This window comes from Anolis carolinensis, chromosome 1 (genome assembly GCF_035594765.1).
Source record: "Anolis carolinensis isolate JA03-04 chromosome 1, rAnoCar3.1.pri, whole genome shotgun sequence".
NCBI lineage: Eukaryota > Metazoa > Chordata > Lepidosauria > Squamata > Dactyloidae > Anolis > Anolis carolinensis.
In genome coordinates, this window is record NC_085841.1 from 67,586,556 (window position 1) to 67,609,582 (window position 23,027).

Here is a 23,027-nt window from a genome sequence, read left to right on the forward strand (position 1 = left end):
ATTGCAGCTTCAGTTGTAATTATAAAAACAAAGTTTAGTCCTTATTGCTAAATATTTCTATATTGAAAGATATTTCCAGTTAGCAGAACAGGGAAATCTTTTGAGTTCCTAGAAATGTGCATTTAGATAGGAAAGAGTCCTGTTGTTTAGTATACAGTGCATTAATTCACTCTATAGAAGTTCTCCCATTTATTCTATATATGCAATCATTATTACTTTCTATTCATTTGATCTATTCTGCCAGCCACTAAGCTTTATTTAGAAGTGTAGAGTGGCATCTAGTGGCATTAAGTGAATTTGATTATTAAATACATATCCTGCCTGCTTTCTTATCTAGCGAAGAGGTCTTCTGGTTGCATGTTTATGTCATGACCTGGATCACAGAGGTTATAGCAATAGCTATCTTCAGAAGTTTGACCATCCATTGGCAGCTCTTTATTCCACCTCAACCATGGAACAGCACCACTTTTCACAAACAGTGTCTATCTTGCAGGTAATACATTTTATTCTCTATCAAAAGCAGCTCAGATTCTAAAAGAAATACTTCTAAATATAACTGAAAGTTATATTTAGAGGAGCAAATCTTGATTCTTCTGGCCAAAGGAGAACTTCCTTAGCAGCCCAAGGTCTCCTGTGTCCCCTAGGATACCATTCCATAGATCATAGATTAAATGCTTATTGACTGGATGTTGCACTGTAGTATGAAGCAATGTTTAAGCATCCATATTGTGATCAACAATGTATTTTAAAGATGGCAAACAAGAATGTGAGACAAGATAAAAATTCACCTTTATTCAACTGAATGAGAAAATATGGCTCAAAAGGTATTTTGGTGTTGCTGCTGAAATGAGCATGCCCCAGATTTGGAGGTAATGAGTTACAAGTAGTATTATCTGTGACTAGCTATTGTTTGTAACTACTCGTGGTTAATTAGTAAAGAATAATGAGAGTGTAATAGGTAGGAGTAAATTCCTTTATTGGTGTGATGAGTAAGCATTTCTAATTATTAAAAAATACTTTTAAGAATTTATTTCACAGGCACTATGATGTCACTCTCTTATCTGTTTCTTTCCCTTAAAAATTGATGGGAAAGTAAGAAGTAACACATTAAGTAATGTTTTCTTTTTTCATCCTCATCATAAATAAAAAGAAAAACCTGCTTTTTTCAAATTTTCAATGTATGAGGGAATGAATTATTTTTGAAGAGTGACTGTCCAAGCTCCCAACATCCATATACTGAATTCTTACTTCCAGCACTCAGGAGTATATATTGAAGTTATCCATGGTGTGATACTGAATTATGAATTTCCCTACCCTATGAGCAAAGGAAGCCATCATGATTTCACAATGTTGGAAAATAGTTTATATGTTGGGAGGAGGAGAATTCATGGGGTACAGTTGATGACTATATGCTTCTAATACAAAATCAGTAATATGACATACTCAGACAACTAAAGAAAGAGTGAAACCACCAGTTTTCTTATTTTTCTTTGAACAGTTTTAGAGACCCAGAACAAAGATAGCGAAGGAAGGAGGGAATTAATGTGTACATGTGTACCCCTTTTTATTCTGACCCACCATAAATTTCAGTCAAATCCAAACTAAAGTGCAATGCTTTGGGGAAAATTGTAAAAAGTGTTTATTACATAATAAGAATGACAGCACTGTGTATTTGAATGTTAGTTGTGTTAAAACTGGATGAGAAACTTGGTTGAGCCCAGAGTCCAAAGAAGCCTCTCCAGAATGTGCCAGGCATTGAACTAGCACTGTTCTATGTCCCTGGAATACAAAAGTGTGTTGGGAACAAAAACAAAAATGTAATTTCATTTTGAGACAAGAGGTGTGGGGACTATTTGCTTTGTTGTAAAATAAAGTTGTGTTTGCATTAGCCTCCTGTCAAAAAATCTTATTTAAAACAAGTGCATATGTCCAGCATATATTCTTTAGTGTCATAGAGTTAGAAGAGACCACATGGGCCATCTAGTCCAACCCCCTGCTATGCAGGAAAAGCACATTCAAATGGGGCAAAAAGGTGGAGATTGCAAAATGGTAGTGGTGTGGTGCCAAAATGTGGCAGGGGCCAGATGGTGTTCATCCCTCAATTAAATTAATGATTTTAATGAAATAATGTGTTCAACTAGCTCAAAATAAGATATTTTTATGTTTCTTATAATTTTGTAGCTGGAAGGCCACAATATTTTCTCTAATTTGAGCTCCAGTGATTATGAGCAAGTCCTGGAAATCATCCGCAAAGCCATTATAGCTACTGACCTTGCTCTGTACTTTGGAAACCGGAAGCAATTAGAAGAGCTTCATCAGGGAAGAACACTAAATTTTAAAAACCAGGCACATAGGTAACGAACAAATTAATGTTTACAATTTAACTTGAAGTTTCCATAATGTTATTTTGTCAGTGTCAAAGGTTTCTGATTACACTTTAAAATCTGAGTTTTGTGAAATAATTTATCATATCAAGGGGTTGTTGTATGTTCCTGGCTATATGGCCATGTTCCAGAAGTATTATCTCCTGAAGTTTCACCCACATCTATGGTAGGCATCCTCACAACCTCTGAGGATGCCTGCCATTGATGTGTGCGAAACATCAGGAGAGAATACTTCTTGAACATGGTCATACAGCCCAGAAAACATACAACAACCCTGTGATCCCAGCCATGAAAGCCTTCGACAACATATATCGTGCATCAGGATTATATTAACATATGTTACACATTGACATCAGACATTTAGATGCCCAGTAGTTAATGGAAACAATAGAAAGAATCCTATGTGAGGACCAAAATAATACTTAGACTCTAAGAGCATTTGGTAGAGCATTTGGGATCCCTGAGAGGCTCAAAAACAGCTTTGGAAGCTGCAAGTGGCCAACAGACTGTGCAGTCTTCACTTGTGTTCTTTAATTTTTGAGCATTTTCTTAGCATTAAATATAGTTTTGATATTTATCTGTATGACTTCTTGGGCAATATGCATGAATTCTTGCCAAATATTGCATGACGAATTGAACTTTTTTTAGAATGTATTTTGGGCACTATGCTTATAATAAGCATTGCAGTGCTTTAGCTACTTAATAATATAAGATGAACTATTGGTGGGTGGATGAAAAATAGAATTTAAAGGCTACCTTTCCCCGTGTATTAATGTATTTGTACTAAGATCAAAGGAAGAAAGATAGCTGCACAAGGGATTGTAATTCTGAGTGATGGTGACTACCCCATTGAGATGTTGGTAGTACTATCTCCTCTCCATAGAATGACCCTCAGCTTATCTATAGGGCATATGAAAATCCTTAATGTTGGCTTCAATGCCTGCTCTTGACTTGTTCATGAGGTTGACCTATACACAAGTATATGCAGCAATTGCTAGTCATTTTAGTGATTTTACTTTTCTAAAAATACATTTTTGTGGAGTAGGGTTTGATGGCAGTAGGGATTTTATTTATTTATTTATGTCAGAAGCGAACTGAGGGTACAGTTGTAATGTATTTAAAAACACAAACAAAGTTAAAAACTTGGCATTATATTAAATATCATTTGACCAGTAGCTGGCCACTTGGAGTGGCTCTCATGTTGCTATAAGAAGGTCCTTCATTGTGCATGTGGCAGGGCTCAGACTTGCGGCAGTAGAGATGCACCCCGACAATAAGGGATAGAAAATTACTCATTCACGTGTGATAATTAATGCCAACTTTATTTATATGCATGTTGTTCTTGATAACCAAATACTGAATATTTTAAAACATTATGAATAACTTCTGAGATTATATTTTAGGGATCGTGTAATTGGATTGATGATGACAGCATGTGACTTGTGTTCTGTTACAAAATTGTGGCATGTGACCAGATTGACTGCTAGTGATATATATGCGGAATTTTGGGCTGAGGTATGTACATGTCATTATTGATTTTTCTATCTTCATTGTACCTGCTGTGTTTCTTTGGGAATTAACATCTGCATCAAAGACCATGAGAGCAAATTCCATTGATGTGCCTGGTGATTTAGGGCAAAATGAGTAAATCATTTAAGCCTAGTTCTCAGATATTATTGATATTTGCTATTTCAGATTGCAGGTGACAGCTGACATGAAAATATCCTCCACTCTATAGAAAATCTCACTAAAATACAAATAAAATACTAGTATTTTGTAGAGGGAAGAAAGCAAATACTTTTCTCTCTGACATAAAATGTGTATATGGAAAGATATTTTTTAAAAGACACTCATTCATATGAGTGTTTACTTGTAGTTTTTGGCAAAAAAAATGTTTCTATGTATATTGCTTGTGAGAATTGTCCCTTGGCACATGACATGTACAGGTGTGTAATTGGAATTTATTTCTGTTATGATTTTCTGTTCTAGAATAAAATAACACAGTGGCACTTATGCAATTCCCATCTTTCTTGTTTCTGCCAAATTTACTAAAAATATTTGTCATTTTCTCTGTTGCTCTAAATGAAAGAATTCTTCTTAAACAGTGTGTTAAAGCAGCAATGTCAATTTATTGAAAGCTACAGTCCATTCCCATTCTATGGCTAGCATAGAATCAAGATTCCTGTTTCTGGAAGACCAAGAGCAAGATAAAGATTTTTAAAATCTACCTTTAAGGCCTTACATGGTCTGGGCCCGATGTATCTGAGGGATCGCCTCACCCCCTACCAACCCCAGAGATCCCTCTGTTCTGAGGACCAAGATCTACTGGAAGTTCCCAGTTATAAGACCTTGCATCTAACAACAACTAGATGCAGAGATTTTACGGCAGTGGTGCCATCACTTTGGAACATTCTGCAACCTGATGTCTGTGCCTTACGGGACTTATCAGCCTTTTGCAGGGCATGTAAGACACACCTGTTTCGGCAGGCTTTTGATTTCTGTTACTGCTATTTTTAAATTGTTTTAGATTTTAGCCTGTTCTTGTAAGCTGCCCCGAGCCCTAGGGGAGTGGCTGGCATATAAATCTGAATAATAAATAAATAAATAAATACCCAGAAAGGAAATTGTTCAATCCTACTTGTACTTCCTGTCTTTTCTACATAGCTTCATCATGGTGGTCACCTCCCACATTTTTCAATTAATGTAACTGGTCAAGTACAAAAAAGCGTGGGTGGTGAGTGGCAGAAAGGTTAAGTACCCTGTCCTGCACTTGTCCTTCACCTCTCCCCTGCATGATCTTACTTATATTGTCCAAATAGAAATGATGGCCTTTAATAATAAAATTAATTTTTTACAAGTTTTTTTGAAATCTAAATTGGATTTTCTTTCATTTCAGTTTATCTCACAAAATAATAATAATAATAATAATAATAATAATAATAATAATAATAATAATCTGAAACAAAGTGTTCAGTGATGTTGAACTCGAAGAAATTCAGAAAATCTGCAAAGCAAATTACCATTAGACCACAGCACAGACAGCAGCAGAGACTCCAGCAACAATTCAAGACTATCTCGAAGAAAAAAACATCTTGCCAGATGAACAGAAAGGCAACAAATGGAAAAGCAGGGGCACAAAAGACAAGTTATTGACAAAATGATTCTGGAGAACTGTAAAAACCGAAAAGCTAATCTTTACATGACGTGGATTGACTACAAAAAGGCCTTTGACTCACTCCCACACAGCTGGATCATCAAGTGCCTGGATGCCATTGGGATTTGTAAAATCATTGGCACCTTTATTGAAAACATGATGGAGCACTGGAAAACTGAACTGTTTGTTGGAAATGAAAGCTATGGACTTGTCAACATCAGAAGAGGAATTTTCCAGGAAGATTCATTGTCCCCTCTGCTTTTCATTATTGCCATGATCCCTCTGTCAACAATCTTACAAAAAAAAAAATCTTGGCTATCAATCATCTAAGAAATCTCACAAAATTTCGCATCTGATGTACATGGATGACCTGAAGCTGTATGGGAAAACGGAAACTGAAATCCAGTCTCTGACTAACACTGTCTGAATTTTTAGCCCAAAATGCAGACTGTGCAAGGAAACTGACAAAACCATTGATCATATCCTCAGCTGCTGTAAGAAAATCGCACAGACAGACTACAAACAGAGGCACAACTATGTGGCCCAAATGATTCATTGGAACTTATGCCTCAAGTACCACCTCCCAGCAGTAAAGAACTGGTGGGATCACAAACCTGCAAAAGTATTGGAAAATGAGCACACAAAGATACTGTGGGACTTCCGAATCCAGACTGACAAAGTCCTGGAACACAACACACCAGACATCACAATTGTGGACAAGAAAAAAGGTTTGGATCATTGATGTCGCCATCCCAGGTGACAGTCGCATTGACGCAAAACAACAGGAAAAACTCAGCCGCTATCAGGACCTCAAGATTGAACTTCAAAGACTTTGGCAGAAACCAGTGCAGGTTGTCCCGGTGGTGATTGGCACATAGGGTGCCATGCCAAAAGATCTCAGCCGGCATTTGGAAACAATAGGCATTGACAAAATTACGATCTGCCAACTGCAAAAGGCCACCCTACTGGGATCTGTGTGCATCATCCAAAAATACATCACACAGTCCTAGACACTTGGGAAGAGTTTGATTTGTGATTTTTGTGATACGAAATCCAGCATATCTATCTTGTTTGCTGTGTCATACAATAATAATAAAAAGTTTTGAAAAAACTCTGGGACAAGCCAGCAAATGTGGTCCCAGTGGTGATCGGCACACTGGGTATAGTGCCTAAAGACCTTGGCCAGCACTTGTAAACAATTGGTGCTGACAAAATTACCATCTGTCAGCTGCAAAAGGCCGCCCTACTCAGATCTGCACGTATTATTCACCAATACATCGCATAGTTTTAGACACTTGGGAAGTGTCTGACGTTTGATGTAATACAAAAGCCAGCATAGTGATCTTGTCTACTGTGTACTCATCTTGTTGTGTATCAAATAATAATAAGTTTTAATTTATATCCTGCCCCCTCTGCCAGAGGGGACACTGGGCAGCTTACAGCAAGTAACAGTTAAAACAATACAAAAAAAGCTGTAGTCTTTTCTCTTACATACAATTTTTGTGGGAATTTCCCTTAAAACTATTATCTATCCCTTCAATTTATTCTCTTGGCATTTTTTTGCCATAACCAACTTATCTGATATTTTAGGTCAGCCAGTCTCCCACAATAAGAAAAGCTATTTATTCATTTAACATTGAACATAGTTCATTTCCCCTTTAGTAATTAAATGAAAATTCTTGTACACCTCATTTAGACTTTTTAAAATTAAAATCCATTTCTTCTCTTTCCCCTTCTTACAGAAGCTCATGTTCATCCTACAGAGAAGATATCTTATTTAATTAACTCAGTTGTTTATAACAAAAACAGTTTAAGAAAATGAAATGGATGTACTCAGAGACCCTTTAAAAATGACTTGGCATCCAGTGGTTGGTCAAACTGTTCCATCCATTATACCTACCATGACCACCTCCTTATGGGAAGTTGGGTTTCCTGGGACTGGTATTCCAAATACCACATTTGTCCAGAAAGAAATTTCCACAGACAAATCCCCTCCAGCTAACAATTACCCTAACCCTAACCCTGTTTCTAGGAGCTAACACTATCTCAAGAAAATCTATGCAACATTGCCTCCCAAATGGAAGTCTATTGCTTCCTTTATTGAATCAGTCTTACTGCCTTCAGCTTTCCCCAGAATTATCAATTTTACAATCATCAGTCTGAGTGGATGAATTTAAATGAAGCTATTCCTTCCAATCAAAGGTGTGTGCGCGTAAGTATTATATTCTGATTGGAAGGAATGGCTTAATTTGTACATGTTTTGTGTTAAATTCAGATTACATTTTAAACCTGATTTTTTCAAAGGAATTTGGTTATTTAGTAGTTATTTAAAATTTTAGAAATCTGTTTCAGTTTAATATCTGGTCCCTGATTATTTTTTCTTTCTACCATGATCTGTAACTGTTAATGGAAATTATTAGTTTATAACAATAACTACTCTTCTTTTTTGTTGTAAATAATTTTCTTCAAATATCCTTAATTTATTTTATTGTTAAATTTTAAATACATATAGATGAGATACATTAGGCAACTAAATATTTAATAATAATAACAACAATAATAATAATAATAATAATAATAATAATAATAATAATAATAATATATTTATGCCGCTTCTGTGACTGTTCATTTGTATTTTGATTCCGTAGCCCACTTGTCAATGGATGTCCAGAATCAGCAGCATCCACCGCGGTCCTTTTTATCCTGGGTGACGACCGAGCCAGTATAGACTTCGCTTTGGTTTGATTCTCCATAATGCTAATGGGTTAGGTGCTGTTAGTTCTGCTCCTCAGCTGAGGCCTCTCTGGCTTGGTTGGACCTGCCGGTAGTTACACTACTGCCAGCACAGCCGTCAGTCATCATTGGAGCAGTTAAGCCCCCCCACCATGACAAGGTGGCACCTGCTGGGGGCCATCCCAGGTGACAGTCACATTGACAAAAAATAACAGGAAAAACTCAGCCACTATCAGGACCTCAAGATTGAACTTCAAAGACTCTGCCAGAAACCAGTACAGGTGGTCCCGGTGGTGATAGGCACATTGGGTGCTGTGCCAAAAGATCTCAGCTGGCATTTGGAAACAATAGACATTGACAAAAATCACGATCTGCCAACTGCAAAAGGCCACCCTACTGGGATCTGCACGCATCATCCGAAAATACATCACACAGTCCTAGACACTTGGGAAGTGTTCGACTTGTGATTTTGTGATACGAAATCCAGCATATCTATCTTGTTTGCTGTATCATAATAAAATAATATATTTAAATATTTTCCTGTTATTTTGTCTAACCCTTTCAGGGTGATGAAATGAAGAAGTTGGGTATTCAACCTATTCCTATGATGGACAGAGATAAAAAGGATGAAGTTCCTCAGGGCCAAGTAAGTCTAAAATACCTGATCACCACAAAACATACACACAATAATTGAGTCAAGGTTAAAATGTATATATTCCACAAAAACCCAGAACAAAGGAGGAAGTCGACTGCTGCCACAAATATAGGCAAGGGAAATTCAATATTTATAGACCAAGATGGGTTGAATGTAGAACATCTTTTGCTCAGATGAATCATGCTCAATATAAAAATACTTATTAGCATTACATTCAGAAAGTCACTACTTCATGACCTAATATCTTTAAATACAGATTTTTAAGAAAAACAAATACATTGTGGGGAAGATTTCAAATTGCTACTAGTAAGAATAAAATCAAATAAAATTTCTGAGTTATATTGATAGGCAGTATATCATCTGCAACCTAAAATACAAGAAACACACATTATTGACATTTACATAATTAAAAGTTGTCAGATTTTTGACTTTTTGGCATTTTCAGTTGGGGATTTAGAAAAGCCAGAATGCTAGCATTTGAGTTGTATTCTTCCTTTCACCAAATTTTAGTGGCAGATTTGCTAAAATGCACATTGACAGTTTGTTCTACTGTTATTTACCCACATAAGATTAGTATTAGTTATATATGGAATGGAGGTAGTAGCCCATGTTTTTGTATCAATAATTCCCTCTTGTTATTTTTCTTTAGATCGGATTCTACAATGCTGTAGCTTTGCCATGTTATACTACGCTTGCACAGATTCTCCCTCCCACAGCACCACTACTTCGAGCATGCAAGTGAGTAATAAGAATTTGCATCGTATCATTAGTTTTGTGAGCTGGAAAGCATTTAATATATAGTTTACTTTTACACAAAAATATATTCAGAAATTCTGTGTAAAATCTGGGTGGAGGGAGGTGACTGAGAGGTTCTATTCATAACCGCCTTTATAATAGTGAAATCTGGCCTTAAATGGTTCAGTAGATTGTAGGTACGCAGGATCTTCTGCAGTAATGTAACCCTAAGCTACTGTAATTTTGCAAAATCATCAGCATCTGTCCATCCAATCAGAGGCAGATCTTTGCTAGTGACTGCTTATATAAAGAGAGTTAATTTGTTTCTATAAGCAATTATTCTCCTCCAAACTTTTAAAAGTTCTTACTAGTCTTTATGATCTATCTCTGGAAGATCAGTGTTTCTTGGCTACTTTTCCATCTGATTACTTGACACTAATAAACTTCTATAGTCAGACTTTTTCCAAGTCAGTCCTATGTGTATGTTTAGTTTCAGGACATTTCTCCCTTTATCATATAGTCACTTAGGTTGACTTCCCTCATGTAATTGGTCAGTGTCTGTGCCGTTGGCATTACACAAACATTCCTGCTTTATTCTTTCCATAGTCTCATGTAACATTGCAATTCAGGCTTCAGGGGCTAACATTTTGCAAAATATAACTAAATGAGTGCTATTCCAATAACATTTGTGCTTTACTTTCCATGACACTCCTGCTACCCAGGGCAAAATCTGTTTTTATGACCATTCACAAAGCAGTGATGATAATACAAGCAGCTTAACATTGGCTAACTAATTTAAATGTGTAATATGTAATATGTTATCTGAATTCAGGTGATGGGTGACAGTATTGACTAGACATGGGCCGAAATTTGTTTCATCCATTTGGTTCATGTTTCTGTTTTGTATCGTCCATTCAGATGGCACAGAATAGGAAGGCCTCTCCTGGAACAAAAATCAACTCGATATGAAAGGCAGGTGGGAGCAGGTACTGGCTCCAAGCCTGCTTTTCAGATCAATGCAGGCCCAAAGCACTGGGCTGCAGGCAATCCAGTGCTTTGGACCTATGGGTGCAGGCTTTGGTGCTCGGCTGCAGGCACCTGGGTCTCGTAGGGCCTGCAGCCAAGCACCAAGTAAGGAGTGCTCCTTACTTGCGGCTCGGCTGCAGAGTCTGCAGCAGACCCTGTGAGGCCCAGGCAAATAGGCCCAAAGCCTGCACCCATAGGCCTGGGTGCTTTGGGCCTAGGGCTGCAGCCTTTTGATCTATGCACCCAGGCCTCACAGACTCTGCAGCCAAGCTCCAAGTAGGGAGCACTTCTTACTCGGTGTTGGGCTGAAGAGTCTGCAACAGACCCTGCGAGGCCCGGGCATGTAGACCCAAATATGAGAGACTAAGCCATATAATATATTATTCTTGATTTTGTGACATAGTACCAATCTTTGACTATCTAATTTTGAAAAAAAAAATGATTCCTGTTATGTTGAGTATTGGCTCTTATTGCTTCTTTAGGGAAAATCTCAAACAATGGGAAAAAGTGATACGTGGAGAAGAAGCTTATGGATGGATACCTACCCAGTCAAACAGCACTGGCTCAGATTCACTTCCTGTGAAGATTGATGACTGATAAACATTTCAAGAATTATTTAAGTCCCCTCCTCCTTTTTTTGCTTTTTAAATCATAAACACTCGAATTAACAAGTGAGAAGATTTAGTAGAATCCTTCAGTGATACAGTATGAAAAAAGAGACTGAGTGACAATTCAGCCATTTCAAATCAGCTATGGAAGCAAATCTTTAGCTTGTAAATATTAAAAGACTTGCTTATTACTTATGGGCTACTTACTGAGGCCTTAATTTAAAAAGTGGAAAAAGCAGAACTTAAAGGTTGCTTTTAAACTTCATCTTCTACCGGGAGCAGGGTTCAATGGTACTTTTTCTACACCATACTGTTACCAGTTTAATTTACAGAGTTCTTGGCTAGAAAGAGGAGATTATTCCATTGCTATTGTAAATGTTTTTGTTAAATCTTTGTCTAGTAATTTAGAACTTCAGAAGAAATTATCTGGAAATGAAACTATAATTGAGTTTACAGTACTTGAATTTATCTTGCTGCATATGGAGAGTTAAACTTTCAAATAGAGTGCTCCAAAATGATTTTATAAACATCACAGGACAACTGCTTTATTCAACATGTTAAATATTGGGAAATATATAATATGTGGTTTCTAAAAGTGATTTTAGGTACTAAGTGTGTCCATTTCTACACTGGAAGTAATAGAACATTTACCTCTGATAAGAAATTTTAAGTATTCCATCAGTAGATGAAGGCCTTCCTGCTGACATTAATAAGGGTAATGGATTGAATTTCAAAGCCTTGCTCTAAAGATCTAGCAGTGGAAAAACAAATCAACTTATATTTTGGGAAATCTTAGAGAGACAGGCCTTAAATCCCATAAAAAGAGGACATTCAAAATAATGCCATAATCACTAGAATATAATGGTATCTTCACAATAAATGAAATTGCGATTATCTCCAGCTTTTAATTTCCTTAGTCGTGCTATGTATGTTCTGCTCAGCCCCTCAACTCCTAATGATTGGGAAGTTTATTTTAAAGCATACTGTTTTTTAATCTTGTAAGCAAACTGCTTATGAAACAGATTGCTGGTTTGAAAAACATTGCACTTAAATACTGTGAAGTACAAGTCTGTATTGACTTGGGCCCTAATTCTGCAAAGATTTACGTTATTTAAAGCCTATATATACCTCCTTGTAGAACTGAATTTTAGACCTAGTAAAACACTTTAATTTTAATATGCCTTTATAAGTTATATTACTAAGCCATGGGGTTTAATCCTAGCACCACTGATCTCAGTGTGAGTTCTGCTGTAGACTTGAATGGGTACCTTTTTCTCTGCCTCTTACTCTTTCATCTCTTCATGTCCCTGATCTGTGCAGAGTTTATGAGCACTAACAGAATATGTTTGTACTGTCCTCAAGGATGAGGGCACAAATCATTTGCTGGACATAACATTACATGGCTGTATGCATAGAAAATGTATATAGATTTGATCTGCACCATCTTTGCCTAGAGGCTGACACATCAGACTAAGACTTATGTGTGCACACTGTATTCCCCCATTACAACATTATGTTCAGCACAAGTTGTGGTTAAGTACAATGGCTATACACTTAACCACAACGTGGCTATGACCCACCAATTCACATGGATGCTGAACATTGAGAGATGTGAGAAAGCACTGGGAAGCATTGTTACATGGATGTAAATGCCAGATTTTCTTGTTACGTGGGTGCAAAAACTGCTTTTTGTGTTACTTAGTACTCTCTAGGGGCCCCGGTGGTGTAGCAGGTTAAAGCGCTGAGCTGCTAAACTTGTTGACCAAAAGGTCAGTTCAAATCCGGGGAGCGGGGTTAGCTCCCACTGTTAGCCCCAGCTTCTGCCAACCTAGCAGTTTGAAAACATGCAAATGTGAGTAGATAAATAGGTACCATTCCAGCAGGAAGGTAATGGCACTCCATGCAGTCATGCCAGCCACATGACCTTGTATGTGTTTACGGATAACGCCAGCTCTTCGGCTTAGAAATGGAGATGAGCACCAACCTCCAGAGTTGGACACAACTAGACTTAATTTCAGGGGGAAACCTTTACCTTTTACCTAGTACTCTCTAGAATTTCCCAAATATTGGTCCTCCAGGTGTTCTGGACTTCATCTCCTGGAATCCCCAGCCAGCTTGACCAATAGTCAACAATCTGGTTTTCCAATTTGGGACTGAAGCTGCTTTAGTCTTCTTGGTAGAAGACCTTGGCAGGGATAGATAGGCGAGTGCTCACTTGCTGAAGGTGGCTGGACTTCTCATTAGCCAGAATGAGGCAGCTGACTCATATAGCAGGTGCTAGGACAACAGAACTGTGTATGCCATGGACTTTATCTGTGTCTTTTAAGCTTATCTATATACACATCTCAAGTCCAGTGAAATATAATATACATCACCACTATTGAAATTTGAGCCAACTCTAATTTGGTCACCTTTTGTTGAAAGGAAAGGACAAGCAACAAAAGTTTTTGGGTCAGACCTGGGGTTTTTTTATGCCATTGACCATGGTGTCTTCCTGGACCCTCCCTCCAGATTGGGACACCGATTTTGCAGAGGTGGAAGACAAATCACTTATGTGGAAAATGTAAATCCATTCTGTGTTTTCCTATTAGTTGTCTCACATTTAGTTGAGTTGAGCAAGAATTCTGTTGATACTCTCTGAATATGGCTCTAATCCTTTCAGAGGACTATGGTGAATTATTAGCATAGCTGTAATAATTCTTTGTCACTTTATCTTACTCATTTTCATGTGAGCATTATGCCCAACAGAACCAAGTTAAGTATTAAAGAAAGAACTATTCCAAATATGGGGTCGTTGTGTGTTTTCCAGGCTGTATGGCCATGTTCCAGAAGTATTCTCTCCTGACGTTTCACTCACATCTATGGCAGGCATCCTCAGAGGTTGTGAGGTACCTCACAACCTCTGAGGATGCCTGCCATAGATGTGGGTGAAACGTCAGGAGAGAATACTTCTGAAACATGGCCATACAGCCCGGAAAACACACAACAACCTTATGATTCTGACCATGAAAGCCTTCGACAACACATATTCCAAATATGTTTTGATTAGGTTTATATGGATAACTACTCATCTGTTAAAAAAAGGAGGCAGCAGCATTCCTATGTAAAGTGTATGTACACTGAGAAAAATGGCAGAGCTAGTGAAACTGGAATTCCAGAAATGATAATTTAGATATTATATTTCTGGAGGGCTGGTTTATTCTAAGGTGACAGTAACATAAATGGAAGTATGTCCCTACAGTCTAGATCTGGATGTCTGTGTATCTGATCATCCTGTATGGGTATTGTCATATATATATATTGTTACACTTAACAAAAATGAATTGAACTCATATAACAATTGAATCATTTCAGTCTGCCTCCTGATATTAGCAAGAATGCTTTTTATACATTGTTGTCACTGATAGTGTGAAGAAGCAGTAAAGGGTTTCCACTCATGATTTCTTAAACTCAGTCTAAACTGAGTGAATAACAATATAAAATATTCCCAGAAAGTCAGCATTGTGATTGACGACTCCTCAGTCTGATGAATGACACATCATTTCCAGTTTTCAGTCAGAACTTGAAAAGGGCTATCCATAGTTCAGAACCATATGTCCAAATTAGCTTCAGCACATTGGATACTTTCTTGAATGTTCATAATAAAATCCTCTGTAGACTCGCCACTGAATTGACATTGGAGGAGTCACTTGCTACTACTGGGATAGGATAAGATCATATCCATTTTATTGTCTTGTCAGCATTTTATGGAACCTATAAGTTTCCTGTTTACATATAAAGTGATACATAACCTTCTCGTTCCTGGGTTTTTGATATAAGAAGACATGTTTTGTTGTTAAAAATTATTGTCCCAATTTAAACTGCTACAAACATACAGTGTTTAGTTTTTAATACATTACAGAGGTTGTTGGGGGGGAGGGGAGAATACAAGTCACAAATGCTACTAATTGTATAATGTCTTGGTTCCCAAAAGCTGAACCTTCAAAATGATGTAACACAGTAATGTGAAAAGCAGCTTTTGTCATAAATGCTTGTGCCCAGAAGTGCTGTCGGAATTATTTTAGACCTTTAAAAAAAGAAAAGTGGCAGCATGCAAAAGGAAACACACACATATATTTAAAAGCATTTCTCTGAACAAAAATAGAAAATTACAATGGAAGTATAGCAATTGCTTCTTCAAATTTTATTTGAAAATCTTCTTGAAAAGTTGCATGTAACTGCAAGCTTTTATTACCAATAACATTAAAAGGAATATCTGTTCAAGTGTATTTTAGTAATCACATCTTCAGATGAAGAAAAAAAATAGAAAAAGAAAAGAAGTATGCTGATTTACTTATTACCTAGCCCTAGACAGAAATCTGAAAAGCGAGCATCAAGCTTGAATACTTCTTCATTCATTGGCTGTATCCCATGTTGTCGATAAAAATGAACAAATGAATGGGGGAAAGACTCTGATGTAATGCAGAACTTTATGGTTTAACCAAATGCATACCTAACAATTTTGAGGATAAAGGAGAAGTGATTTGTATGTGCAGAGACCTTAGTTCATCATAATCAGAAGCTAAGGAACCAAGTAACCTGTGAACAGGTTGAAATACAAAGCAAACTGTCAGAGTGGACATTTCAATCGATGATGGCACTACTCTAAGTAAGATCCTTTTTAAATGAGTGGAGAGGATGAAAGAGTACAATATTAGTATTTTTTTTAAATCGGACAACACATTTTTAAAGGTACAGATCACCATTCACGGGACATGCAGCATGACACTAACTGGTATACTGGTACCTTTTTGTTTGGATAAGACAGAAACATTTATATTGTATGGGTAGTGTTAACATGTCTTCATAACACTACATAAGAGTGTGAAAGGCTTGTAATTATTCGTGGAGTTCTAACCCTTTGAGGAAATATAAAATTTCTGTGGTGCAGTCTCCATATTGTGCCACTTGCAAGGCAGGTGCTTTTTATACACAGACAAGAGGTCAATTCTTAGCTAGTATTAAGAATTTCAGATAATAGTGCTTCTATTCCATACTAAAATGGCACATCACACTAATTTTCTTTTAAATATTCTGCTTGCTGACCAAAAACTGTGCTCAGTTGTAATATGAGTATTTACTCTATCATGCCCTCAAAACCTTAGTAATGTAACTGATCTGTAGTTTTCATCCATGTACACCCACTTTCTAATAGGTTGTTTGGAAAAGAGGCAACTCCAAAGTAACATGATTCAAGGTTAGCATATCTAAGAAGTTGAGAGAAAAAACATTATATATATATAGCCAATGTTGAGAAAGCTCTCTTTGTACAAATAAATACTGCAAGTGCAATAATTTAAAAGGGTCTTAACTCTACATTTATAAATTATAAATACTGTACATGATATGTTTGCAGTCTTTGTATTTTAAAAGAAGACCCAGATCTTTACTCTTATGTTTGTACAATAGAACATGTAATCATTTATTATGATCTAGGTATGTTGTAAATAAATTTGCAAAACCAGACAGTCAGAACATATGCCTATCTGCGGGTCCTATTGTGAAATCAGTTTCTGCTTTAACAGCTGGCTGTAGTACAGCAAGGCATCTTCTGTGGATATATGATTATACATATAAATATATGTATGATACATAATATATTTAGAATTACTCATAATTTTAATTGAATTATACATACATATATGTATATACAAACATTGTGAATATTGCAGAATACAGAAGTTTTTATAAAAAATATTTTGTGTTTATTTTTGGTACAATTTCTGAGTGGATTGTGTGTATATGTTTGTCCATATGTGTTTCAGCGCTTCAATACAAATAGTTTGATGTGGTGAAAAGCAGAAATTCATAACACTAGTAAGTCCTAAGCATCATTTTTGGTTCTAACTGGAAACGGATATTTAAGACCTGGATCTAATGTTACACAAGCAAGGGGCGTTTGTTGCCCCCCCTCTTTTATTTTCCATATGGGGAACAAAACATTGCCAGAGCATGGGAAAAGGCCATGTCTCCCGAGGCACTCTGGCCATGGGATATCTTTCCCTGGGATACCAATTGGTACCAGTGGGTTCAAAATAATAGTAATTCTTTTGAATGAAGAGAGCATCACAATCTCTTAATGCAGTGGTTCTCAACTTGTGGGTCCCCGGGTGTTTTAGTCTACAACTCCCGGAAATCCCAGCCAATTTACCAGCTGTTAGGATTTCTAGGAGCTGAAGGCCAAAACATCTGGGGACCCACAGGTTGAGAACCACTGCCTCCCACTCACCTGTGTGTCCTTAACCATCCACCCATTTAACCAACATTTGAAATCTGTGCTATTTATACTTTGACTACTGAATTCTTCAAGAAAGAAAATGGAGTTGTTGACTTTCTCTAAAGAAATGAGGAATATGATGGCTGCTTAAAGGCTTATCTCCTAAACTAGCCCTTTAGCTCAAGAGTAAGAAATTGAAACATTTCCCAGTTCACGTCTATGCTAAAGCAATCATGAGTGATCACCTCATGGTTGCTTTAAATATGTATTCATTTTTATTTAATTTAAATGTGTTTTGGCTTCAGTGACCAGGTGTCAGGCTTTCCAAACGACCATATAATCAGATCATGGTTTCTACTAAAGGAAGCTGCTTCGTTATGTTAGATGTACTCAACACAACTAGCAAAATCTGCAGCAAGAGTAACAGACCACAGCACATCTTTGAGAATGGGAACAGCTTTTTTCAAAGCTGCTGAGATTTGAATCGCTACATTGAGGACAGGAAGCAACAAAAGAATGACTACATTCAGAGCAGCTGAGACTCCTAGGCAGAGGAGGTCCAAGGTAATTTTCAAGTATAGGCAAACAGAAATTTTGGCACCCCCCCCAAAACCAACAATAAATCAAAATAAAAGCATTGAATAAGTGAAAATGTTGGATAATGAGGAATTAAGGAAAAGCCTAAATAAAGAACAACACTCAGGGGAAATCCAGACAGGAAGTAATCAAGGAGAGCTAACACCTCCCAAAAAAAGATTCTCCCAGGCAAGAGGAAGCCAGACCTTGAAGCCACAGGGCCATTAAATGCTAATCAAGGTGATTAATTACAACATCCACACCTGCCTCCCAACAGACAAGAGCTCTTTCTCTCACCCTGGACATTATTCCACAAATAAATAAACCCCACTTGTCTTGCTTCCAACAGACAGCAGCGGGCTCCAAAGGGCCCGACATGGGCTCCAGAAGGCCCGCCTGGCCCACCAAAAGGGCAGACACGGGCTCCGGAGTGCCCAACGCGGGCTTCAGAAGACCCACCTGGCCCACTGTAAGGGCTGATGCGGGTTCCAGAAGGCCCAGCGCGGGCTCTGGAAGGCCCGCCCAGCCCACCCAAAGGGCCGAGGCGGGCTTCAGAAGGGCGGGCTCTGCAGAAAAGCGGGGTTTCTCTGCCTGGCAAAGTGGAGATAGGCTCCCTTCTGTCCAGAAGGGAGCCCATCTCCACTTCACCATGCAGAAACCCCGCTTTTCTGGGTGGCAAAGTGGAGATCGGCTCCCTTCTGCCCAGTAGGGAACCAATCTCTACTTCGCCATGCAGAAAATTTATTTGTTTGGCAAAGTGGGAATCGCCTTCCTTCTGGCCAGAAGGGAGGCGATCCCCACCTCGCCAAACAGAAAAGTGGGGTTTCTCTGCTTTGCGGAGTGGGGATTACCTCCCTTCTGGCCAGGAAGGTGATCTCCACTCTGCAAAGCAGAAAAGCGGCATGGTGATCACTTTTTGAGCTGCCGCTGCCACAGCTGCTTCGGGGTGCCTCCACGGCGCCCCGGAGAACAATGCGCTACAGGCAACGGCCTAATTGGCCTCGCTGATGGACCACCTCTGCTCCTAGGCTGAAACTTTCAAGTAAGAAAGCAAACAAGAGTAGCATTTACTTGCTCTAGAACTACCTCCAGAATGAAAGGGAAAGTTCTACATTCTCTTAAACTTTAGATTACAATTTTGATGTATTAATAACCTCAACAGTCTTTGGCCCCATTACAATAATACAATGAGATAAAACTAAAGACCTATAGAGATAGCTTGTAATTGTGGCAAGGTGCAACGGTGTCAATGCTGAAGTTGTGCCCGAGATTCCACCTGAACATTAAGAATCACTTTCTGATGGTAAGTGGGGTATGTTGCCTTTGGATTGTAGTGGAGTCTCCTTCACTGAATGTTTTTAAACATAGTTTGGAAAGTCATCTGTCAGGAGTTCTTTCACATAGGAGTTTGTTTCTATGTGGCAGAGGGTTGGACTTCTTGGCCCTTGTGGTGTCTTCCAACTCTGTAATTCTGTAAAACCAATGAATGAGAAATTATGCTTAGCTCTAGGAGAGAAAAAGTACTATGATATATCCATGATGGAATGTAGAGTGAGAGAAAAAATACCATCGCTCATGTAAAAGTGCCAAAGTAAGGGTAGTGACTTAAAATATGCAAAGCTGATTGTTTCTATCACTGGGTTATAAATGGCCATAAATTTTCTCCTTGCAGAGTTTGGCATGGCATATCAAGATTTTGTATCTAACTAGTGCTGACTGATTTGCATCTTCCAGTCTTTGTGCTGATTTCCCCAGGAGAATGGTAAAAGAATATGACCCAGTCTTGTGGATTGTCTCTGTGACCTGAATACAAGAAAGAACAACTCTTCTCAGATTTGTTCCCAGGTCACACCACCTGCTCAACAAAACTTGGATTGGCTCACTCTCGTACTGCCATCTGCTTGAGTGGTTACACAACTTAGAAGCCATGAGGCAATCGTGTTAAATGGGCTCACTAAGTGAAATGGTTTTTTCCATTACTTTTGTCTTCATGGCCATGGTGTGAAAAGTTATATCTTGCATAAGACACATAGCCACATGTTATGTTTGTGATTTTAATGCATTCCTGAGAGAAAAGGATATTAGATGATGACTACATGTATTTTTATTATTGTTGTTATTATGATTATATTATTATTGTCATTATTTACTTACTTTATTTTTACCAGGCTTTCTCCTGATAGAGGGGCTCAAGGCAACTAACAGCAAACATGGAATAAAATAAAGCAGGGCAAACATATGAAAATATGAACATAAAAATTAAAAATGAAATATTTTTGAGATGTAATATATAAATTTTAAAATACCTTTAAACATTTGCTTAATAACACTTTATTTGACATCCTCTCCAACAGCTTGCCTCTATCAATACTTGTGAAAGCAGGGTCAGGGCTATGCATGAGATAAAAATAATTACCTAAGTTGTTTTGTTGTTGTCATTAAGAAGTCTTCCTTGTTGGCCCAAATCTGTATTTGTTTTCCTTAGAATCATAGAATCATAGAGTTGGAAGAGACCTCGTGGGCCATCCAGTCCAACTCCCTTCCAAGAAGATTTCCTGCTTCTTGGCAGGAGGTTGGACTGGATGGCCCATGAGGTCTCTTCTAACTCTTTTATTCTATGATTCTATGATTCTAAGGAAAACAAATACAGATCTGGGCCAACAAGGAAGACTTCTTAACGACAACAACAAAACAGGTTAGGTAATTATTTCTGATACCCTGATAAACTTTTCTCTACAAGATTCTCTCTAAATTTTTTGGTTAGTTTTAGAACTCATGACTTCAATGGGATTTTTTTAAACAAGGAATACTCAGTTCCTTCCTCTGAAATATACAGTACTAGTATTAATTGGCAGTTTCCCAACTACCCTGTTTCCCCTAAAATAAGACAGTGTCTTATATTAATTTTTGCTCCCAAAGAGGTGCTAGGTCTTATTTTCAGGGGATGTCTTATTTTTCCATGAAGAAGAATTCACATTTATTGTTGAACAAAAAATGAACATTTATTATATACTGTACAGTAGTTGTCATCACAAATCAGCATAACCAGACAAATTGTGAATCTTATCAAGAATTTCTTGTTACTACAGTAGAGTCTCACTTATCCAAGCCTCTGGATTATCCAAGGCATTTTTGTAGTCAACGTTTTCAATACATCATGATATTTTGGTGCTAAATTCATAAATACAGTAATTACAACATAACATTACTGCGTATTGAACTACTTTTTCTGTCAAATTTGTTGTATAACATCATGTTTTGGTGCTTCATTTGTAAAATCATAACCTAATTTGATGTTTAATAGGCTTTCCCTTAATCCCTCCTTATTAGCCAAGATATTCGCTTATCCAAGCTTCTGCTGGCCCGTTTAGCTTGAATAAGTGAGACTCTACTGAACTAATATTTCCATGTACAACACTCTATGGTACGTACATTTACCGATCCTGCATGCTCTGTTGTTCTGTTTGGCGGGCATAATTCCAAACAAATCTTTGCTAGGTCTTACTTTCGGGGGAGGCCTTATATTTAGCAATTCAGCAAAACCTCTACTAGGTCTTATTTTCTGGGGATGTCTTATTTTCGGGGAAACAGGGTAAGTATTAGCAGACCTGACCCTGCTTAGCTTTCAGATCACATTTTTCAGGCTCTGTTTGAAGTCATACACCACTTCATCCTCCTTGCCTTACACCAAAGTAACTGCAGCTTAATTTGACATATTCATCGCAATTTGACCTTGCCCACTTTTTAAAAAAATGTTGCCAATATAATAACTTAGGGAACATATTTTCTGTAGATTTAATGCTGTTTGACATCGCTTCAAACGCCATGGCTCAATGTAATGGAACCCTGTAATTTTTAGTCTGGAAAGGCAAAGAAGTCTAAAGACCTTGTAAACTACATCTCTCATGATTTCATAGCATTGAGCCATGGTAGTTAAAGTGGTGTCAAAGTGCATTCATTCTACAGTTTAGATGCATCTTTAGAAAGGCTTTCCAGTACTATAGAGTTGTCCAAATTAGGGCGGAATCCAACAGGTATAGTCACTAACAAAGTAAATTAATGGAATCAATAGAAGCTTAACAAGGCATGATTTCAGCAAGTCCCATGGAGTTGGACTAACAATAAGATACATGACCTCATCAGATGGGACATCATGGTGAATCTGGTGGTGCCCCGCAGGGGACATGGGGAACCTGTCACCTCATGTTCCACATTGCCTGACTTACCTGTTGCCCCATCCTATGCAGGAAGCATTGGCCACCTGGTTTCCACTTGTTGATACAATACAACACAGGAAGCTTACTTTTGTGATGGAGCCCTGCCAGAAGTAGTTCTACGTCATGGAATGAGAGCTGGCAGACTCAGTCACAAAAGTAAAGACAAACTGGCACATGCCACAGAAAACCACCCCATCTGATGAGATCATAGTCTTCCACCAGTTGAGCTAACAAATAGGATAGAGAAAGGTCTATGAATGCATGTATTTGTGTGAGAGAGAGAGAGGGAGAGGGAGAGGGGGAGGGAGGGAATATGTTCTGCTGCAAGGGAAAGCAAAATCTCATGTCAAGAAAAAGAATACCATTGCTTCTGATCTGCCCTGTTCAGTCATTCATTATTGCTTAAGAGCTGTAGACTCTTAAGAGAACTTGGAATGTTTGATTGGTTTCCTTAGAAACGAACCAGCACAAAAGTCACAGTCATGCTGGAAACTTTGTGGAACTTGGGAAATGTAAGTTAAGACCCAGTTAAAAGGCATCTGTGCATTACAGTTATAGATTTGTCACATTATTTGCAGTGGGGGGTGGGGGAGCATGCATGTCTTTGTTTATTTGTTTTCTGTTGGCATGGAGTGGTGTTCCATAGTGTAGGCAGAGTTATTTGAATTCGTCCACAGTGGAAG

At 37.9% G+C, this 23,027-nt stretch overlaps 2 protein-coding genes and 1 long non-coding RNA gene across 19 annotated transcripts in view; 2 read left to right on the forward strand and 1 right to left on the reverse strand.

Moving 5' to 3' along the window:
• Positions 1-12,189, forward strand: part of pde10a (phosphodiesterase 10A) — a 360,355-nt gene extending 348,166 nt beyond the window's left edge. For all 13 annotated transcript variants that reach the window (XM_062976372.1, XM_062976376.1, XM_062976339.1 and 10 more), the window contains 6 exons: positions 338-493; positions 2,182-2,354; positions 3,788-3,899; positions 8,837-8,917; positions 9,576-9,664; positions 11,170-12,189. In XM_062976372.1, coding sequence (XP_062832442.1) covers positions 338-493; positions 2,182-2,354; positions 3,788-3,899; positions 8,837-8,917; positions 9,576-9,664; positions 11,170-11,284 — 726 coding nt within the window. In that variant the 3' untranslated portion in view covers positions 11,285-12,189. The remainder of the gene's footprint in view (positions 1-337; positions 494-2,181; positions 2,355-3,787; positions 3,900-8,836; positions 8,918-9,575; positions 9,665-11,169) is intronic.
• A 7,142-nt stretch (positions 12,190-19,331) lies between these two features.
• On the reverse strand, positions 19,332-22,774 carry LOC134297808 (uncharacterized). Its single transcript, XR_010004681.1, has 3 exons — positions 22,707-22,774; positions 20,282-20,325; positions 19,332-19,598 (listed from the first exon to the last, which is right to left on the reverse strand). It is a non-coding gene; the product is annotated as an uncharacterized LOC134297808 (long non-coding RNA).
• c1h6orf118 (chromosome 1 C6orf118 homolog) overlaps positions 22,768-23,027 on the forward strand; it is a 33,800-nt gene continuing 33,540 nt past the window's right edge. For 2 of the 5 annotated variants that reach the window (XM_062976391.1, XM_062976397.1), the window contains exon 1: positions 22,782-22,856. Coding sequence is in view for 2 of the 5 variants with exons in the window: in XM_003227162.4 (XP_003227210.1) it covers positions 22,827-22,856 (30 nt within the window). In the remaining 3 variants the exon portion in view is untranslated. Of the gene's footprint in view, positions 22,857-23,027 lie in introns of all 5 variants that reach the window. The other 3 variants (XM_003227162.4, XM_008120316.3, XM_008120315.3) reach the window with 2 other exon arrangements.